The sequence below is a fragment of the Hylobates moloch genome, unplaced genomic scaffold (assembly GCF_009828535.3).
Source record: "Hylobates moloch isolate HMO894 unplaced genomic scaffold, HMol_V3 SCAFFOLD_5, whole genome shotgun sequence".
Classification (NCBI taxonomy): Eukaryota; Metazoa; Chordata; class Mammalia; order Primates; family Hylobatidae; genus Hylobates; species Hylobates moloch.
Genome location: NW_026652280.1, coordinates 98,658,348 through 98,673,105, shown reverse-complemented (window position 1 = coordinate 98,673,105; position 14,758 = coordinate 98,658,348). Strand labels below are relative to the sequence as shown.

The 14,758-nt window shown below is 50.4% G+C and overlaps 1 protein-coding gene across 1 annotated transcript; it reads left to right on the top strand.

Moving 5' to 3' along the window:
- Positions 1–7,023: 7,023 nt before the first annotated feature.
- Positions 7,024–12,321, top strand: TTC24 (tetratricopeptide repeat domain 24). The gene is made up of 10 exons (XM_032154151.2): positions 7,024–7,854; positions 8,015–8,218; positions 8,821–8,949; positions 9,115–9,227; positions 9,574–9,672; positions 10,659–10,756; positions 10,907–11,013; positions 11,484–11,597; positions 11,720–11,816; positions 12,240–12,321. Exons 1-10 carry the CDS (start codon positions 7,149–7,151, stop codon positions 12,319–12,321), a joined length of 1,749 nt encoding a protein of 582 aa, XP_032010042.1. The 5' UTR covers positions 7,024–7,148.
- The last annotated feature ends 2,437 nt before the right edge of the window (positions 12,322–14,758 follow it).

Below are 14,758 nucleotides of genomic sequence, written 5' to 3'. Positions count from 1 at the left end.
GTGTAAAGGACCCTAGGTGTACAGGACCCTGAGAAAGAACAGTTGTATAATGAGCCAGGCAGACAATAGACAGCTTTGCAGAAATTCCTGACCTAGACAGAAAGGAAGTATCCGAATGAATTACTCCCTCTTCTGCTTGGACCCTGGGCTTGAAAGGGCCAGGTAGATGAGAAGAAAGAAGGTGTCAGTGGACACCTTTGTGAATAGATGGCTGAGGACCAGATGATCCTCACCTTGGCATCATATACCTCCCCCTACTTAGACTCCACCCTGGAGAAAAGGAGGGGGCACATCCCCAGACTGGTTCACACTGTTTCCATCATCCCAGTGGAATCAGGGCTTGAAACAGAAGTTGAGTAGAGATTAATTTCTTCCACACCAGAGTTATGGACCAACACACATATAGTGTTTACTATAGGATGGGTACTTTATTTAGCATCATCTTACAATAACTATCTTATTTAATCTTTACAATACAGATTAGAAACTGAGGCTTAGAAAGGTCACACAGCTAATAACTGGTAGAGACTAGAGCTAAGTGCAGATAGTCACACTCCAAGCTTGAGTTCTTTTTTTTTTTTTTTGAGACGCAGCCTTGCTCTTTCGCCCAGGCTGGAGTGCAGTGGCGCGATCTTGGCTCACTGCAAGCTCCGCCTCCCGGGTTCACGCCATTCTCCTGCCTCAGCCTCCCGAGTAGCTGGGAATACAGGCGCCCGCCACTACGCCCGGCTAATTTTTTTTTTTTTTTTTGTATTTTTTAGTAGAGTCGGGGTTTCACTGTGTTAGCCAGAATGGTCTCGATCTCCCGACCTCACGATCCGCCCGCCTCAGCCTCCCAAAGTGCTGGGATTACAGGCATGAGCCACCGCGCCTGGCCTTATTTTTTATTTTTTATTTTATTCTTTATTTTTTTGAGACAAAGTCTCACTCTGCTACCCAGGCTGGAGTGCATTGGCACGATTTTGGCTCACTGCAACTTCCACCTCCTGGGTTCAAGCAATTCTCCTGCCTCAGTCTCCCAAGTAGCTGCGATTACAGGTGCCCACTACCACGCCTGGCTAATTTTTTTGTATTTCTAGTAGAGATGGGGTTTCACCATGTTGGCCAGGCTGGTCTCAAACTCCTGACCTCAGGTGATCTGCCCGCCTCAGCCTCCCAAAGTGCTGGGGTTATAGGCGTGAGCCACCACGCCCGGCCCCAAGCTTGAGTTTTTAACCACTATATACTATACCACCTCCAAGGCATGAGACTGCAGTACAAAGGGTCTATTAGAGGAGGATTTCAAAGGTAGAATCAACAGCCTGAGATTGAGAGCCAGAGAAGGAGTCAAGAATGTCTCCCCGGTTTCTGGTTTAGAGACTGGGTTGTTGGTCTACTATTAACACCGAGAATGCGGGAAGGGTAGAGTTAGGGAAATGTGAGTTTCCTTTGGACAAGTTACATCTATAGGTATACATTTAGAAATTATGAGTCTATCAGTGGTGTTAAAATCACAGGAGTCAGTGAAATGTTCTTAGAAGAGTGTATAAAGTAAGAAGAGAAAATAGCAAAGGGCAGCATGTTGGGGGACATTAGCATTTAAGAGGTAGACAGAGGGCCCCGCAAAGGAGATGGAAATGGAATTTTCAGAGAAGGAAAGAGAAAGCCAGGAGACAGAACGTTATGGAAGCCAAGTGAAAAGAGAGTGCAGGGATGTGGTGGGTACAGAAAGGAATCAAACAAGAAAATGATTCAGAAATGATCACTGGATAATTGGGAGGTCATTGGAGCCTTGGTGAGAACAGTTTCAGTCCCTGCCCTCTCCCTAAATCATCCTCCCTTCTTAAGGGAAGCCTGCTGAGTGAAGGACAAACTGAGGGGCATATTTGGCCCTGACCAGGCTGTGGTAGCATCTTAAAAGCCCAGCTGTCTGCAGAAGCTGCAGACAGCTAGGTTAGCCTGCCTTGGGCATGGGACTCAGGACACACCACCCCAAAATATGACTGTAGGAAACTAGAATATGCCACCTCAAAATATACTTCTTTGGCATATTTTGAGCAGGTTATTCTGAGAAACTGCAGACACAGGAGTAGCACTGAAAAGCTGTCCTTTCGTAAAAGAAATTTATATCTGTAAAGGAAATCCACATTAGTAAAGTATCTGTATCAGGAAGAGGGCTGCTCTGAGATAACTTCTGTTTGTCCTAGCTGGACAACCTCTGTTCACCATGCACTTGCTCCCCTCACCCTCCAATAACTTGGATCAGCACCACCCCCGAGATGCCCCAACCCCTATTCCTTTCTGTAGCTGGGGATGCTATATAAACGTCAATCATCTGACCTTTCTTTGAGTCTCACGTGTTACGGGACTCCTGTGTATATGCACATACAATCATGAGCCTCATAACAACGTTTTGGTCAACGACAAATCGCATATACAATGGTGGTGCCATAAGATTATAATAGACCTAAAATATTCCTATCACCTAGTGATGTTGTAGCCACCCTAACATCTTAGTACAACGCGTCACTCACATGTTTGTGGTGATGCTGGTGTAAACAGACCTACCATGTTGCCAGTCATATATACATGTATAGTAATGTCCTAGGCTGGATGTGGTGGCTCATGCCTGTAATCCTAGCACTTTAGAGGCTGATGCAGGAGGATTACTTGAGCCCAGGAGTTCAAGGCCAGCCTGGGCAACATAGCGAGACCCTGTCTCTACAAAAAAGAAATTTTAAAGTTAGCTGGGCATGGTGGCACACGCCTGTAGTCCCAGCTAGTCAGGAGGCTAAGTTGGGAGGATTACTTGAGCCCGGGAGGTCAAGGCTGCAGTGAGTTGTGATTTCACCACTACACTCCAGCCTGAGTGACAGAGAGAGACTCTGTCTCAAAAAACAAAAACATAAACAAAAAACGGTAATGTCCTAGGCCTTCACATTCACTCACCGCTCACGCACTAACTTGCCCAGAGCAACTTCCAGCTCTGCAAGCTCCATTCATGGTGACTGCCCTATACAGGTGTACCATTTTAAATCTCCCTTTTTTTTTTTGAGATAGGGTCTCCCTTTGTCACCCAGGCTGGAGTGCAGTGGTGTGATCTCGGCTCCCTGCAACCTCCACCTCATGGGTTCAAGCAATTCTCCTGCCTCAACCTCCCGAGTAGCTGGGATTACAGGTGCGTGCCACCACGTGCAGCTAATTTTTAGTAGAGACAGGGTTACACCATGTTGGCCAGGCTGGTCTTGAACTCCTGGCCTCAAGTGATCCACCCACCTCAGTCTCCCAAAGTTCTGGGATTACAGGTGTGAGCCACCGCGCCCCACTTAAATCTCTTATACAATATAGTTAGGGTACTTTTTCTGTTTAGATATGTTTAGATACACAAATACTATTGAATGACATTTTGTGACAGTATTCAGGAGAGTAACATGCTGTACAGCTTTGTGGCCTAGAAGCAATAGGCTATACCAGAGAGCCTGGGTGTGTAGTAGGCTACACCGTCTAAGTTTGTGTAAGTAAACACCATCTATGATGTTTGCACAATGACAAAATCACCTAATGATGCATTTCTCAGAACATATCCCTGTTGCTAAGCGAAGCATGACTGTAATTAAAATGGTTTTTCTCCTGCTAATCTGTCTTATGTCAATTTAATTTGTAGCCCAGCCAAAGAATCTAGAAGGGTAGAGAGAAGCCATTTTTTCACTCCGCCACAGCACCATCTGTAGCACCCAGCACTATGCCTGCACATAGCAGGCATTTAGCAAAGGCTGCAGGCCAAACGCAGGTGAGCCCCATCACTTCATAATTTTTGTTTCTGGCAAAGGCCTCTTTACTTAAAAGAGGCCTTTCCCTAGGCAATGAGGACATTTGCTTTCTGATGCAGGCCACCCTTGGTGAGTTGGGGCATTATATTCCCATCGTCCTGGGGCCTGCTGTCCTCTCATTAAGCAGAAACTGTAGGTTGCAGATCAGTGGAGTTGGAAAAAGGAGTCTTGGGGGAGTCTCTTCTGATCTCCAGGCCTTTCCTGACTATCAGTCTTTCACGCTGTTCCCAAATGTGAAACCACCACACAGAAGCACAGTATGTAAGAGAGCGTGTGTGTGTGTGTGTGTATGTGTGTGTTTGTGTGTGTGAGAGAGAGAGAGAGAAAGGGTTCACTTCCAGGATAGCTCAAGCCCCATTAAAGCTTGCTATCACAGGTCATGCCAGGTGCAGTCTGTAATCCCAAAACTTTGGGAAGCCAAGGCAGGAGAATCATTTGAGCTCAGGAGTTTGAGACCATCCTGGGCAACATATCAAGACCCCATCTCTATAATAATAATAATAATAATTATTATTATTATTATTATAATTAGCCAGGTGTGGTGGCACATGCCTGTGGTCCCAGCTACTCGGGAGGCTGAGGTGGGAGGATTGCTTGAGCCCAGGAGGTAGAGGCTGCAGTGAGCTATGATCATCTAGGCACTTCAGCCTAGATGACAGAGCAAGATTCTGTCTCAAAAAAAAAACAACTTGCAATCACAGTGTAGTGGAAGGGACCCTAGGCTACTCACCTTGAATCAAAAAACCTAGAGTTGGCCGGGCGCGGTGGCTCACACCTGTAATCCTAGCACTTTGGGAGGCAGAGGCAGGCAGATCACCTGAGGTCAGGAGTTCAAGACCAGCCTGGCCAACATGGTGAAACCCAGTCTATACAAAAATACAAAAATTAGCCAGGCATGATGGCAGGCACCTGTAATCCCAACTACTCAGGAGGCTGAGGCAGGAGAATGGCTTGAACCCAGGAGGTAGAGGTTGCAGTGAGCCGAGATCGTGCCACTGCACTCCAGCCTAGGCGACACAGCAAGATTCCGTCTCAAAAAAAAAAAAAAAAAAAAAAAAAAAAAGACCAGGTGCAGTGGCTCACACCTGTAATCCCAGCACTTTGGGAGGCCAAGGCAGCCAGATCACTTGAGGTCAGGAGTTCGAGACCAGCCTGGCCAACATGGTGAAACCCCATCTCTACTAAAAATACAAAAATGAGCTGGTCGTGGTGGCATGCACCTGTAATCCCAGCTCCTCAGGAGGCTGAGGCAGGAGAATCACTTGATCACTTGAGCCCGGGGGGCAGCGGTTGCAGGTAGCCGTGATGGCGCCACTGCACTCCAGCCTGGGTGATAGAGTGAGACTCCGTCTCAAAAAAAAAAACCTAGAGTCTAACCCAGCTACATGACTGCTCTGTGACCTTAGTTAAGTCACATCTGCTGTCTGAGGCTTGGTCCCCCCCTCTGTGAAATGAGGGGATGAAGTAGGTGATTTCTGAGGGTGTAACTAGTAAGCACCCCTCTGATGCCTGGATTCATTTCTTGAAGTGAGGGACTTGAGGGGGTGTGTCTGCAGCACTACCGAGGTTTAGCACTAAGATACGGCTTCAGAGCTGTCACTCAAATAATTCCCTAGGACTGGAGGGTGGTACCTGGTTGTCTAGTAACCTCCAGGGCTTTGAGCTAACAGCTAGGGAGGTAACCCAAGCCAGAGGGGCCATTCCAGAGAGCCAGCTGCAGAGAAGACCCAAGGAGGTAAGGTGTCCTGCAATGGGGATCCCCACATTGGATGGGGGTGGTCAGGAATGCCCTGGAGTGGAAGGCCTTGAAAAGGCAGGATTTCTGGGTGTTCTTAGAAGCAGGGGGAATTTCTTTTAAAAGAGACTGCTTTTCCTCTGCCTGCCCCTCCTAAAAAGGGGAAAAAGGAATAAAATGGGAGGGGTCAAGAGCCCAGGGCCTGGGTCTTTTCCACTCTTTTTCCCATCTCCTGGGAGGAGAGTTCATGAAAAGCTTTTGCCCTTCAAGGGGAAAGATACTAACAGGATACACAAGCTGATGAGATGCTTGTATTCAGGTTTAAGAGGGTTCTGGAGACCAGGGCAGGAGGCTGCGGGCCTAGAACAAGCCAGCAGACAGAAAGCGGAAGAAATGGAGAGAAAGCTTCCCCTTGAGCTAGGGAAGGGGCAGTAAATGAGTGTTCCGTCCCGCACCACACTCCTTTTCAGAGAATCCTTCTCTCCTGGAGGTTCGCTCCTTGCCAATTCAGGAGCCTCCTCAACCTAGGGTCCCCAGTGCCTAGTGTGGCTCCTAGCACATAGCAGGGACTCATTGAGTGCTTGTTGAACTGACCTGAACTACATCTTGAGATTAGATAGCAGGAGTACCTAGATGATGAGTGGGGGGTTGTCTGTGGAGGCACAGTGTGAAGGAGGTTATGGAGGAGAGGCCCTGCATATGCGGTTCCTTCATCTATTTATTTGCAGGTTTTTTTTGAGACGGAGTCTCGCTCTGTCACCCAGGCTGGAGTGCAATGGCGCGATCTCAGCTCACTGCAACCTCCACCTCCCGGGTTCAAGCAATTCTCCTGCCTCAGCCTCCCGAGTAGCTGGGATTACAGGTGTGCACTACCACGCCCAGCTAATTTTTGTATTTTTAGTAGAGGCAGGGTTTTGCCATGTTGGCCAGGCTGGTCTCTATCTCTTAACCTTGTGATCTGCCCACCTCAGCCTCCCAAAGTGCTGGGATTACAGGTGTGAGCCATCGCACCTGGCCTATTTATTCAATCCAGAAACATGTGTATGGTGGTAACATACACATAACATACAATTTACCATTTTAACCATTTTAAAATGTGCAGTTCAGTGGCATTAAGTACACTCACATTATTGTGCAATCAACACCACTATCCATCTCCAGAACTTTTTCATCTCCTTCCATAAACATTTATTGAGAATCTACTAAGTACCAGACCCTGCAAGTTGCTCCAAATCTAGTAGCAGGGGGAAGACAATAAAGTCATCAACTCCGACCCAGTGTGATAAATGCTATAAAAGACATAGGCATCAAGTGCTATGGGACCACAGCAGTACCCAGTTGGTTGAGAAGAAGGTGCGTTCTGAAGTAAGCTGTTACTTGACTTGAGTCTTGAAGGAGAACTAAGAATTAGTCAGGACGTTAGAGTGAGAGTGGATATGGTGCCCAATGGGACAGAAGAAACAAGGTGAGAGGTCAGAGAGCAATCCTTGAAACCCTGGGGGTCATGCTAGGGCAGGGGTAGAGCTGAATTGCCCTAAGGGGGTCCTGCTCTAGAGGAAGCTAAGGCTGACATACTGACCCCTCTGTTCCCCTTTGTCAGCCCTATGTCTTCCCCCAAACCTGAGGATGTGCCCCAGAGGCCAGAACCTGAGCCCTCAAGCTCCAATAAGAAAAAGAAGAAAAGAAAGTGGCTGCGGCAAGAAGCCAGCATCCAAGCCCTCACCAGGGCTGGCCATGGGGCCCTTCAGGCTGGCCGGAACCATGAAGCCTTGAACAACTTCCAGAGGGCTTTCCTTCTGGCCTCCAAGGCCCCACAAACCAGGGACACCCCGGTGCTCCAGGCCTGTGCCTTCAACCTGGGGGCTGCCTATGTGGAGACTGGGGACCCAGCCAGAGGCCTTGAGCTACTCCTGCAAGCCCATCCTGAAGAGAAGGCACAGGGCAGGCGTCATGGCGACCAGTGTTTCAATGTGGCTTTGGCCTACCATGCCCTTGGCGAGCTGCCTCAAGCTTTGGCCTGGTACCACAGGGCCCTGGGCCACTACCAGCCACAGGGTGACCAGGGAGAAGCCTGGGCAAAAATGGGAGCCTGCTACCAGGCTCTGGGACAGCCTGAGCTAGCAGCCCACTGCCTGCAGGAAGCAAGCCAGGCCTATGCCCAAGAGAGGCAGCTTCAGGCCGCAGCCCTGGCATTGGGGGCTGCGGCAGGATGTATGCTGAAGAGTGGGCGGCATCGGGTAGGGGAAGTTGTGCAGGTGCTGGAGAAAAGCCGGAGGCTTGCTGGGAGGAGCACTGAGAGGCGACTGCTGGGTGAGACCTCTGGGCAGGGAAGGCATGGGATCTGGGGAGACACAGAGCCTGGTGATATTCAGAGGGCTGGGTTTGGGGAACCCTGGAGGAGTCAATAGGGGCTGTACCAGCCTTATTTATATCTGGTCCGGCTACCAGTGACCCTGGCTATGCCCTCTAGGGCACCTCTATAACGATCTAGGCCTGGGCTACTCCCAGCTCCAGCTGTTCCCGCTGGCCGTGGAGGCCTTCTTGCAGGCCCTGCCCCTGTGCTGGGTGCCAGAAGAGCAGGCCACAGTGCTAAGAAACCTCGGGATGGCCCACAATGCCCTCGGCAACTATCAGGAAGCTCGGGAGTTTCACCAGAAGGCTGCTGACCTGCACGGTGGGTGCCTGGGGCCGGGGAATGGGACTGGGACTAAAACACTAAGAAGAGGTTCCAAAAGGGGCCCAAAGCTTAAGGGTGGATGGCCCTTTTGGACCACTTATGGAGCCTGAAAGTCCAGAACCAGTGGGAGAGAGCTGGAAGTGCAGGAGATGGGACAGCCAGACAGGACAGAGGGTTGTGGGCCCAGAGGCCCAGGCCTCAGGGTTGGGAAGGCAGCAGTGGGCAGGGGGAAGGGTACTGGCTGGGAGAGGAGGCCTGAAGCGGAGTCCAGCCCCTCTGCTGACTGTTTGTGTGACACTGAGGAACCACTTTCACTCTCCGAGCTTCAGTTTCCACATTTTTAAAAATGGGGCCATTAACACCTGCCTTGCCTGCATCACAGGGTTGTTGCCTGACTCACACTAGCCAGGTGGAGGCACTCACGCCAGAACTCAGGATGGGGCCAGGCTGGGTGTGGAGGGTTCAGGCCTCTCGGATGCATCTGTAGTGTGCTGGGGCTGGGCACCAGGCCTCCTGGGAGGTCTGTCTTGGTTGCTGGAGGGTGGGGTCCTGATGTCCCAGCAGCCAGAGTCCTCTCTGAGGGTGGGCTCTGTCCTCAGGCTCTGTGGGGCAGCGGTGGGAGCAGGGCCGGAGCTTTGGCAGCCTGGCCTTCGCATTGAGCCAGCTGGGGGACCACAGGGCTGCCAGAGACAACTACCTGCATGCCCTGCAGGCTGCCCGGGACTCTGGTAAGCGTGAGAGGGTTGGGATGTGACTGGGACAGTGGGGAGGCTGAGGGTCCTAGGGACTGGTCGGGAGGCAGATGGGGGGAACTGAGGGTAGGGAGTGCCTCTGAGGGGGTGGGTCAGTGGGGTAGGGAGTCATGAAAGGACCGTCCAGGCTCTCTTTCTCAGGGGACATGAAGGGACAGTGGCAGGCCTGTGAGGGTCTGGGGGCTGCTGCAGCCAGGCTGGGGCAGTATGACCAGGCCTTGAAGTACTATAAGGAAGCACTGGCCCAGTGTCAGGTGAGACCCTGCACCCCGGAATCCACCTCTCCCCTGCTATCCCTCTTCTGGCTGACATTCCTGCCTTCACTCCTTGTCTTCTTCCCATCACTCACTCAATCAGCAAATGTGCATTGGACACACTGTGTGCTAGGTCTTGGGATACTATTGTGAGGAAGAGTCCATCGCTGTCCACAATTCTGGGCAGGTGGTGGCAGGACCCTGGGAAAGGCATGGGGATGGGGTAGAAGAGAGGGGAAACAATGCCCCCCTCCCTCCTCTCTTTCCTGTTTCCTTCTTCCCCAACCCCTAGAGGACCACAGAATCCAGGCATTCCCCATTACCCTATTATCCATCCTCTTCCCAGAAGGAGCCAGATTCTGTGCGAGAACGGCTGGTGGCCAAGCTGGCAGACACCGTGAGGACGCGCTTGGCCCAGGTGGGGCTGGTCCAGACTCACACCCTGGTGAGATGACACCTGAGACAAGGAGATGGGGGTGGAGGGAGGTTACCCAGAGAAGGGGTTGGTGGTAAGCAGAGCCCATGTTCCCTGGGATGCTGCGCGCTTGGCCGCTCATCTGTGTTCATCCGCCTTGAGCCTGCACATGAGAGATATCACTTTCCAAGGGTGGGAGGTGGATGGGGGACTGTGGCACGTCTCCAACACAAGGGCTGATATGTAGGTGATTAAAAATAAATAAATAAATTTAAAAGAATCGGTAGGCCATGTGTGCAACGAGGTAGAAAGTTTCAAGTCCTTGACTGCAGTTCCCTAAATGGCCACAGGATGGAGATGTGCTCCAAAGGAAGTCCCTCTCTCCCGTCTTTAAGTCTCTGGAGGTCATTTCTCTGTGGGTCTGTCTCCGCCGTGTTCCACCTTCCAGGTCTCTGCTTTAGCCTGTTTCTACCTCCGGGTCTCTTTGTACGATTCGTTGGCTCTCCAACCGCCCCCTCCTTCACATTTTCAGACAACCCCAGAAAACCTCTTCCTGCTCCAGGAATTGAAATTATACTTTAATATTTATATGTATTTAATAGGTTTTATGCTCTTGCATTTTAAAGACCATATTTAAAGACACCATATTTAAAATCTGCAAGCAAAATTAAATTAGTCTGGTACAGGCAGAGGATTGGATTGAGGGGTCAGAATACCTGGGTCCCAGCCAATGTCTGCCACCTATTTTCTGTGACTTTACCGTATCAGGCCCCAGAAGGGATGGGGTGGTCATCAGGTGCTGGCCAGGTCTGCTAGTCCCTAAATCTGAATTCAAGCTTGACAGTTACTAGCAGGGACCTTAATAGAACAAAGAGCCTCACCCCAGAATTGTATTCTCCGAGACAAGCGGCAGAGCCCGAATTGTCTCTATCACATAAGTCTCTGAAGGGAGCACACACGTAGCTGGGATGGCCGTTTTTCTCAGACCTATTCCCTTTACTCCACTTCATTCCCAGACTTTGGCTCCGGGAAGACTCCAGGCTCCAGGTGGGGCCAGCCAGGCGGAGGGGACCCCAGCAAAGGCAGGAAGCAGCACAGCAGGTGCCCAGCACAGGTGAGGGTGGGAATGGTGCAGCAGAGATGCATGCACCCTCTGCAGGGTGTTGGGGGCTGTGGCAGTGGGATAGGACCCCATGTGTACCCCCAGGGAGGAGGGGACTGCTGTCGCTCTGCCAAGCTGTGCCCTGGTTCCTTGCCCCTACAGATCTTCCAGTGGGTGGGAAGATGAAGAGTTTGAGGAGGGCCACCAGAAGAAAAAAGAGGAGAGGTCGGCAAACGTTCCCGTGAGGGCTGGGCCGGGGAGACTGGAGCGTGAGTTGATGTAGAGTATTCCTGGCCGTGCCTCTCCTCACTGCAAATGTGGCACTCCCACCCCCACCCGCTTGCCTCCGCTTCTTATGCCCATCCCGCCTTCCTGTTGTCATTTCTCTGAGGCCTGGCATAACCTCGCGCCACCCCTGACCCTGGCTGTCCCAGTTCACAACTCCCCAACAGCCCTCCCATGATTTCTGCTTGTCTTTCAGGGCCCTGGACCATTTTCCCTGAATCCTTTCCAGAACTGCCTCTTCCTGCTCTCGTGGCTTTCCTAACTTCTAGAACTTTGCATCTTGGACCCCAGGGTTTTGTTGAAAGCCTACTCTGTGCCCAACACAGTGCTGGGTGCTGTTGGTAAACCCCAGCTCACTACTCAATAGCCTCTCCCACAAAGACTTGCAACTCAGGGAGCAGAGTTCCTTGCTACTTGTTGAGCTGACCTGAATTTACCTATGTCTCCTTTTCAGTGTGTTTCCCTCCAGGCACAGTGAATCATTCCCACCATCTAGCTTCTAGTTGCCCCATGTTTACCAAGCACACGCCCTGCAGAGGGACAGTCCTTGGCAAAGCCTCCATCTATAGCGAACAGTGCATCCCCTGACACCGCCCCAACTCGTGGTTCTTCTCTCAGAGCTTTTTTCCACCGTGATAGTTCTTGGTGCAGAGAGGCATGTGATGAATGTGTCTGTCCTTCTCCATCTAGGTCCAGGACCCAGGGCCCATCTTCCATTTGTAGGTCCAGGCCCTCCCAGAGCGGAGTACCCTAGCATCCTGGTACCCAGTGGCCCTCAAGCCAATAGGTGGGTCCTTGGGGGAAAGGAGGAGGCCTGGAGAATAGCAAAAAAAGTAGAATATGTGTCTTGGGATGATTTTAATGAAACATGACTGCTGTTGAAGTTGGGGGAAGCTAGGATCTCATGCTTGGGATATAGGGCCCCAAGCCCCCCTTTGTCTTTGCCCTTTAGCAATGTGAACAACCCTCACCTGGCTCTGGAAGCCTGGGGTATACCCTGCTTCCTGAATGGCCTGATGGTAGGCCTCAGTGAAAGACAGGGTGCTGCAGGATGGGGGGATATGAAGCTTAAGCCAACTCCCTCCTTCTCTGGAGCCCACCAGCAGAGGTAAGGGCCAAATAGGGCAGAGGGAAGCTGAAGCCAGGGCAGGCTGCCTCCTGCTGTCTCCCCAGTCACCCCCACTGGCAAGCCCCTCCCTGCCTCTTTCAGGTCATCCAGGTGGCCCAGGGAAAGCCTCAGCAGGAGCCGCCAGAGGAGACCCACGGAGTCGGGCATCTGCACTATCGTGTGACCTTCCCCTGCCAGCCTCAGCCCTCACCTCTGAAGCACCTGTCCAACACGCACACGCTAGGGGGTCCTGGGGACCAAGCCTCTTCCCAGTTGCTCAGCCCTGCAGGGATGTGGAACACAGCGCAGCCAGTGGGCTCCTGAGGAGGCTGGCCAAGGGCTTTGCAGGCTCGGCCCTGAGAAGTTCTGTTTGTTCCTCGTTGGGATTTTTGGACTCAGTAGGTAAAAGAAAAAAGGAAAATGGATGGCAAATTCCCTGTCTTTCTGGATCCAGATCTTATGATTGCTAGGGGCCTGGCAGTTCTAAAAACTGACTTCGTGGTCAAGTAGCTTTGGAGTCACTTCTCCAGACCTCCATTTTTGCATATGGGAAATGAGGATATAATACTACAGAAGAGGCATCTTACCCAACCGATGCACCCTACTTCTCTGTGAAACACAGGGGATGCTGGGCACAGGCCTAGGCTGTAGCCTGTAGCCTGTAGGACAGCTCCTGCCAACAGCCACAGGAACAATGACGTGATGTAACATTTCCCAAGCACTTAGCTCATGCCCCACCCTATTCTCGGTGCTTCACAAGTGTATCCTCCTCTAATCCTCACAAAAAATATATGAGGTGCTATTATCCCCTTTCACAAATGAGGAAAATAAGGCACAAAGCTTCAGTAATCTGAATTCTCAGGTCACATAACTAGTATGTAGAGAAGCTGGGAATCAAACCCAGGCAGTGAGCACTTTCTAGAATGTTGTGCAGTTCCACTTCCCCAGCTAAGCCCTTGCTTACCCAGAGTCCGTTGTGATTTAATATTAAGTGTGTTTATGCCCGTTGTATGTGTTATTGTAATTCACAATGTAATTAAATACTATACACATTGATGAACAGGCCAGGTGAGATGGCTCACCCCTATAATCCTAGCACTCTGCGAGGCCAAGGTGGGAAGATTGCTTGAGCCCAGGAGTTTGAGACCACCCTGGGCAACATAATGAGACCCCATGTCAATGTAAAAGAAAATTTATCTTTAAAAAAAAAATAAATTGATGAACTGAGAGTGGGAAAAGAAGTACTGTTTCTATAAAAACTAAGTTGGATCCTTAGAAGACTCGACTAAGGTAAGCTACTTTTTCTTTATTATTCTTATTCTTTATCTTCCAGTGATGGAGGAAAAAGTGAGTTTATTTATTTATTGAGATAGGGTCTTGCTCTGTTGCTCAGGCTGGAGTGCAGTGGCACGATCACATCTTACTGCAGCCTCAACCCCCTGGGCTCAAGCGATCTTCCCACCTCAGCCTCCCACTAGGAGTACAGGTGCACCACCATGCCAGGCTAATTAAAAAATATATATATAGAGAGAAAGGGTCTCACTATGTTGCCCAGACTGGTCTCAAACTCCTGGGCTCAAGCCATCTTCCCGCCTTGGCATCCCAAAGTGTTAGGATTACAGGTGTGAGTCACTGTGCCCAGCCTGTGAGTCACTTTATTTATTTATTTGTTTATTTATTTATTTATTGAGACGGAGTCTTGCTCTGTCTCCCAGGCTGGAGTGCAATGGCGTGATCTCGGCTCACTGCAACCTCCATCTCCCGGGTTCAAGTGGTTCTCCTACCTCAGCCTCCCGAGTAGCTGGGATTACAGGTGCATGCCACTAAGCCTGGCTAATTTTTGTATTTTCAGTAGAGATAGGGTTTCGCCATGTTGGCCAGGCTGGTCTCGAACTCCTGGCCTCAGGTGATCCGCCTGCCTCAGTCTTCCAAAGTGCTGGGGTTACAGGTGTGAGCCACTGCGGCTGGCCTCTGCGAGTTACTTTAAAAAGCTACTGTGGGCTGGGCACGGTAGCTTATGCCTGTAATCCCAGCACTTTGGGAGGCCGAGGTGGATGGATCACTTGAGGCCAGGAGTTTGGGACCAGCCTGGCCAACATGGCAAAACCCTGTCTGTACTAAAAATACAAAAAATCAGCGGGGCGTGGTGGTGCATGCCTGTAATCTCAGCTACTCGGGAGCCTGAGGCAGGATAATTCACTTGAACCTGGAAGGCGGAGGTTGCAGTGAGCCAAGATCATGCCACTGCACTCCAGCCTAGGCAACAGAGTGAGACTCTGTCTCAAAAGAAAAGATAAAAGCTGCTATGGAATTAGATGTGAGCAACAAGATTATTACAAATTGGGGGAATAATCATAAAAATATAAACTCTGCATCAAGATTGCTTCAAACATGCCATTAACTGTTTCACTTTAAGGAAGCAAACTGGAAATTACAGGTGATACATAACTGGTGACGTTTATATAAGAAAGAAGATGAGGAATCCAATCACAAGCTCCATCCTCAAAGAAAAGACCCTGGCCACACTTTGACAGATGGAAAATTAATGTATTTTTTAAAGTTGAAATAAAATAATCCATTCCTGATCATGTCAGATAAGAGAATGTAGGGAAGGCAAAACT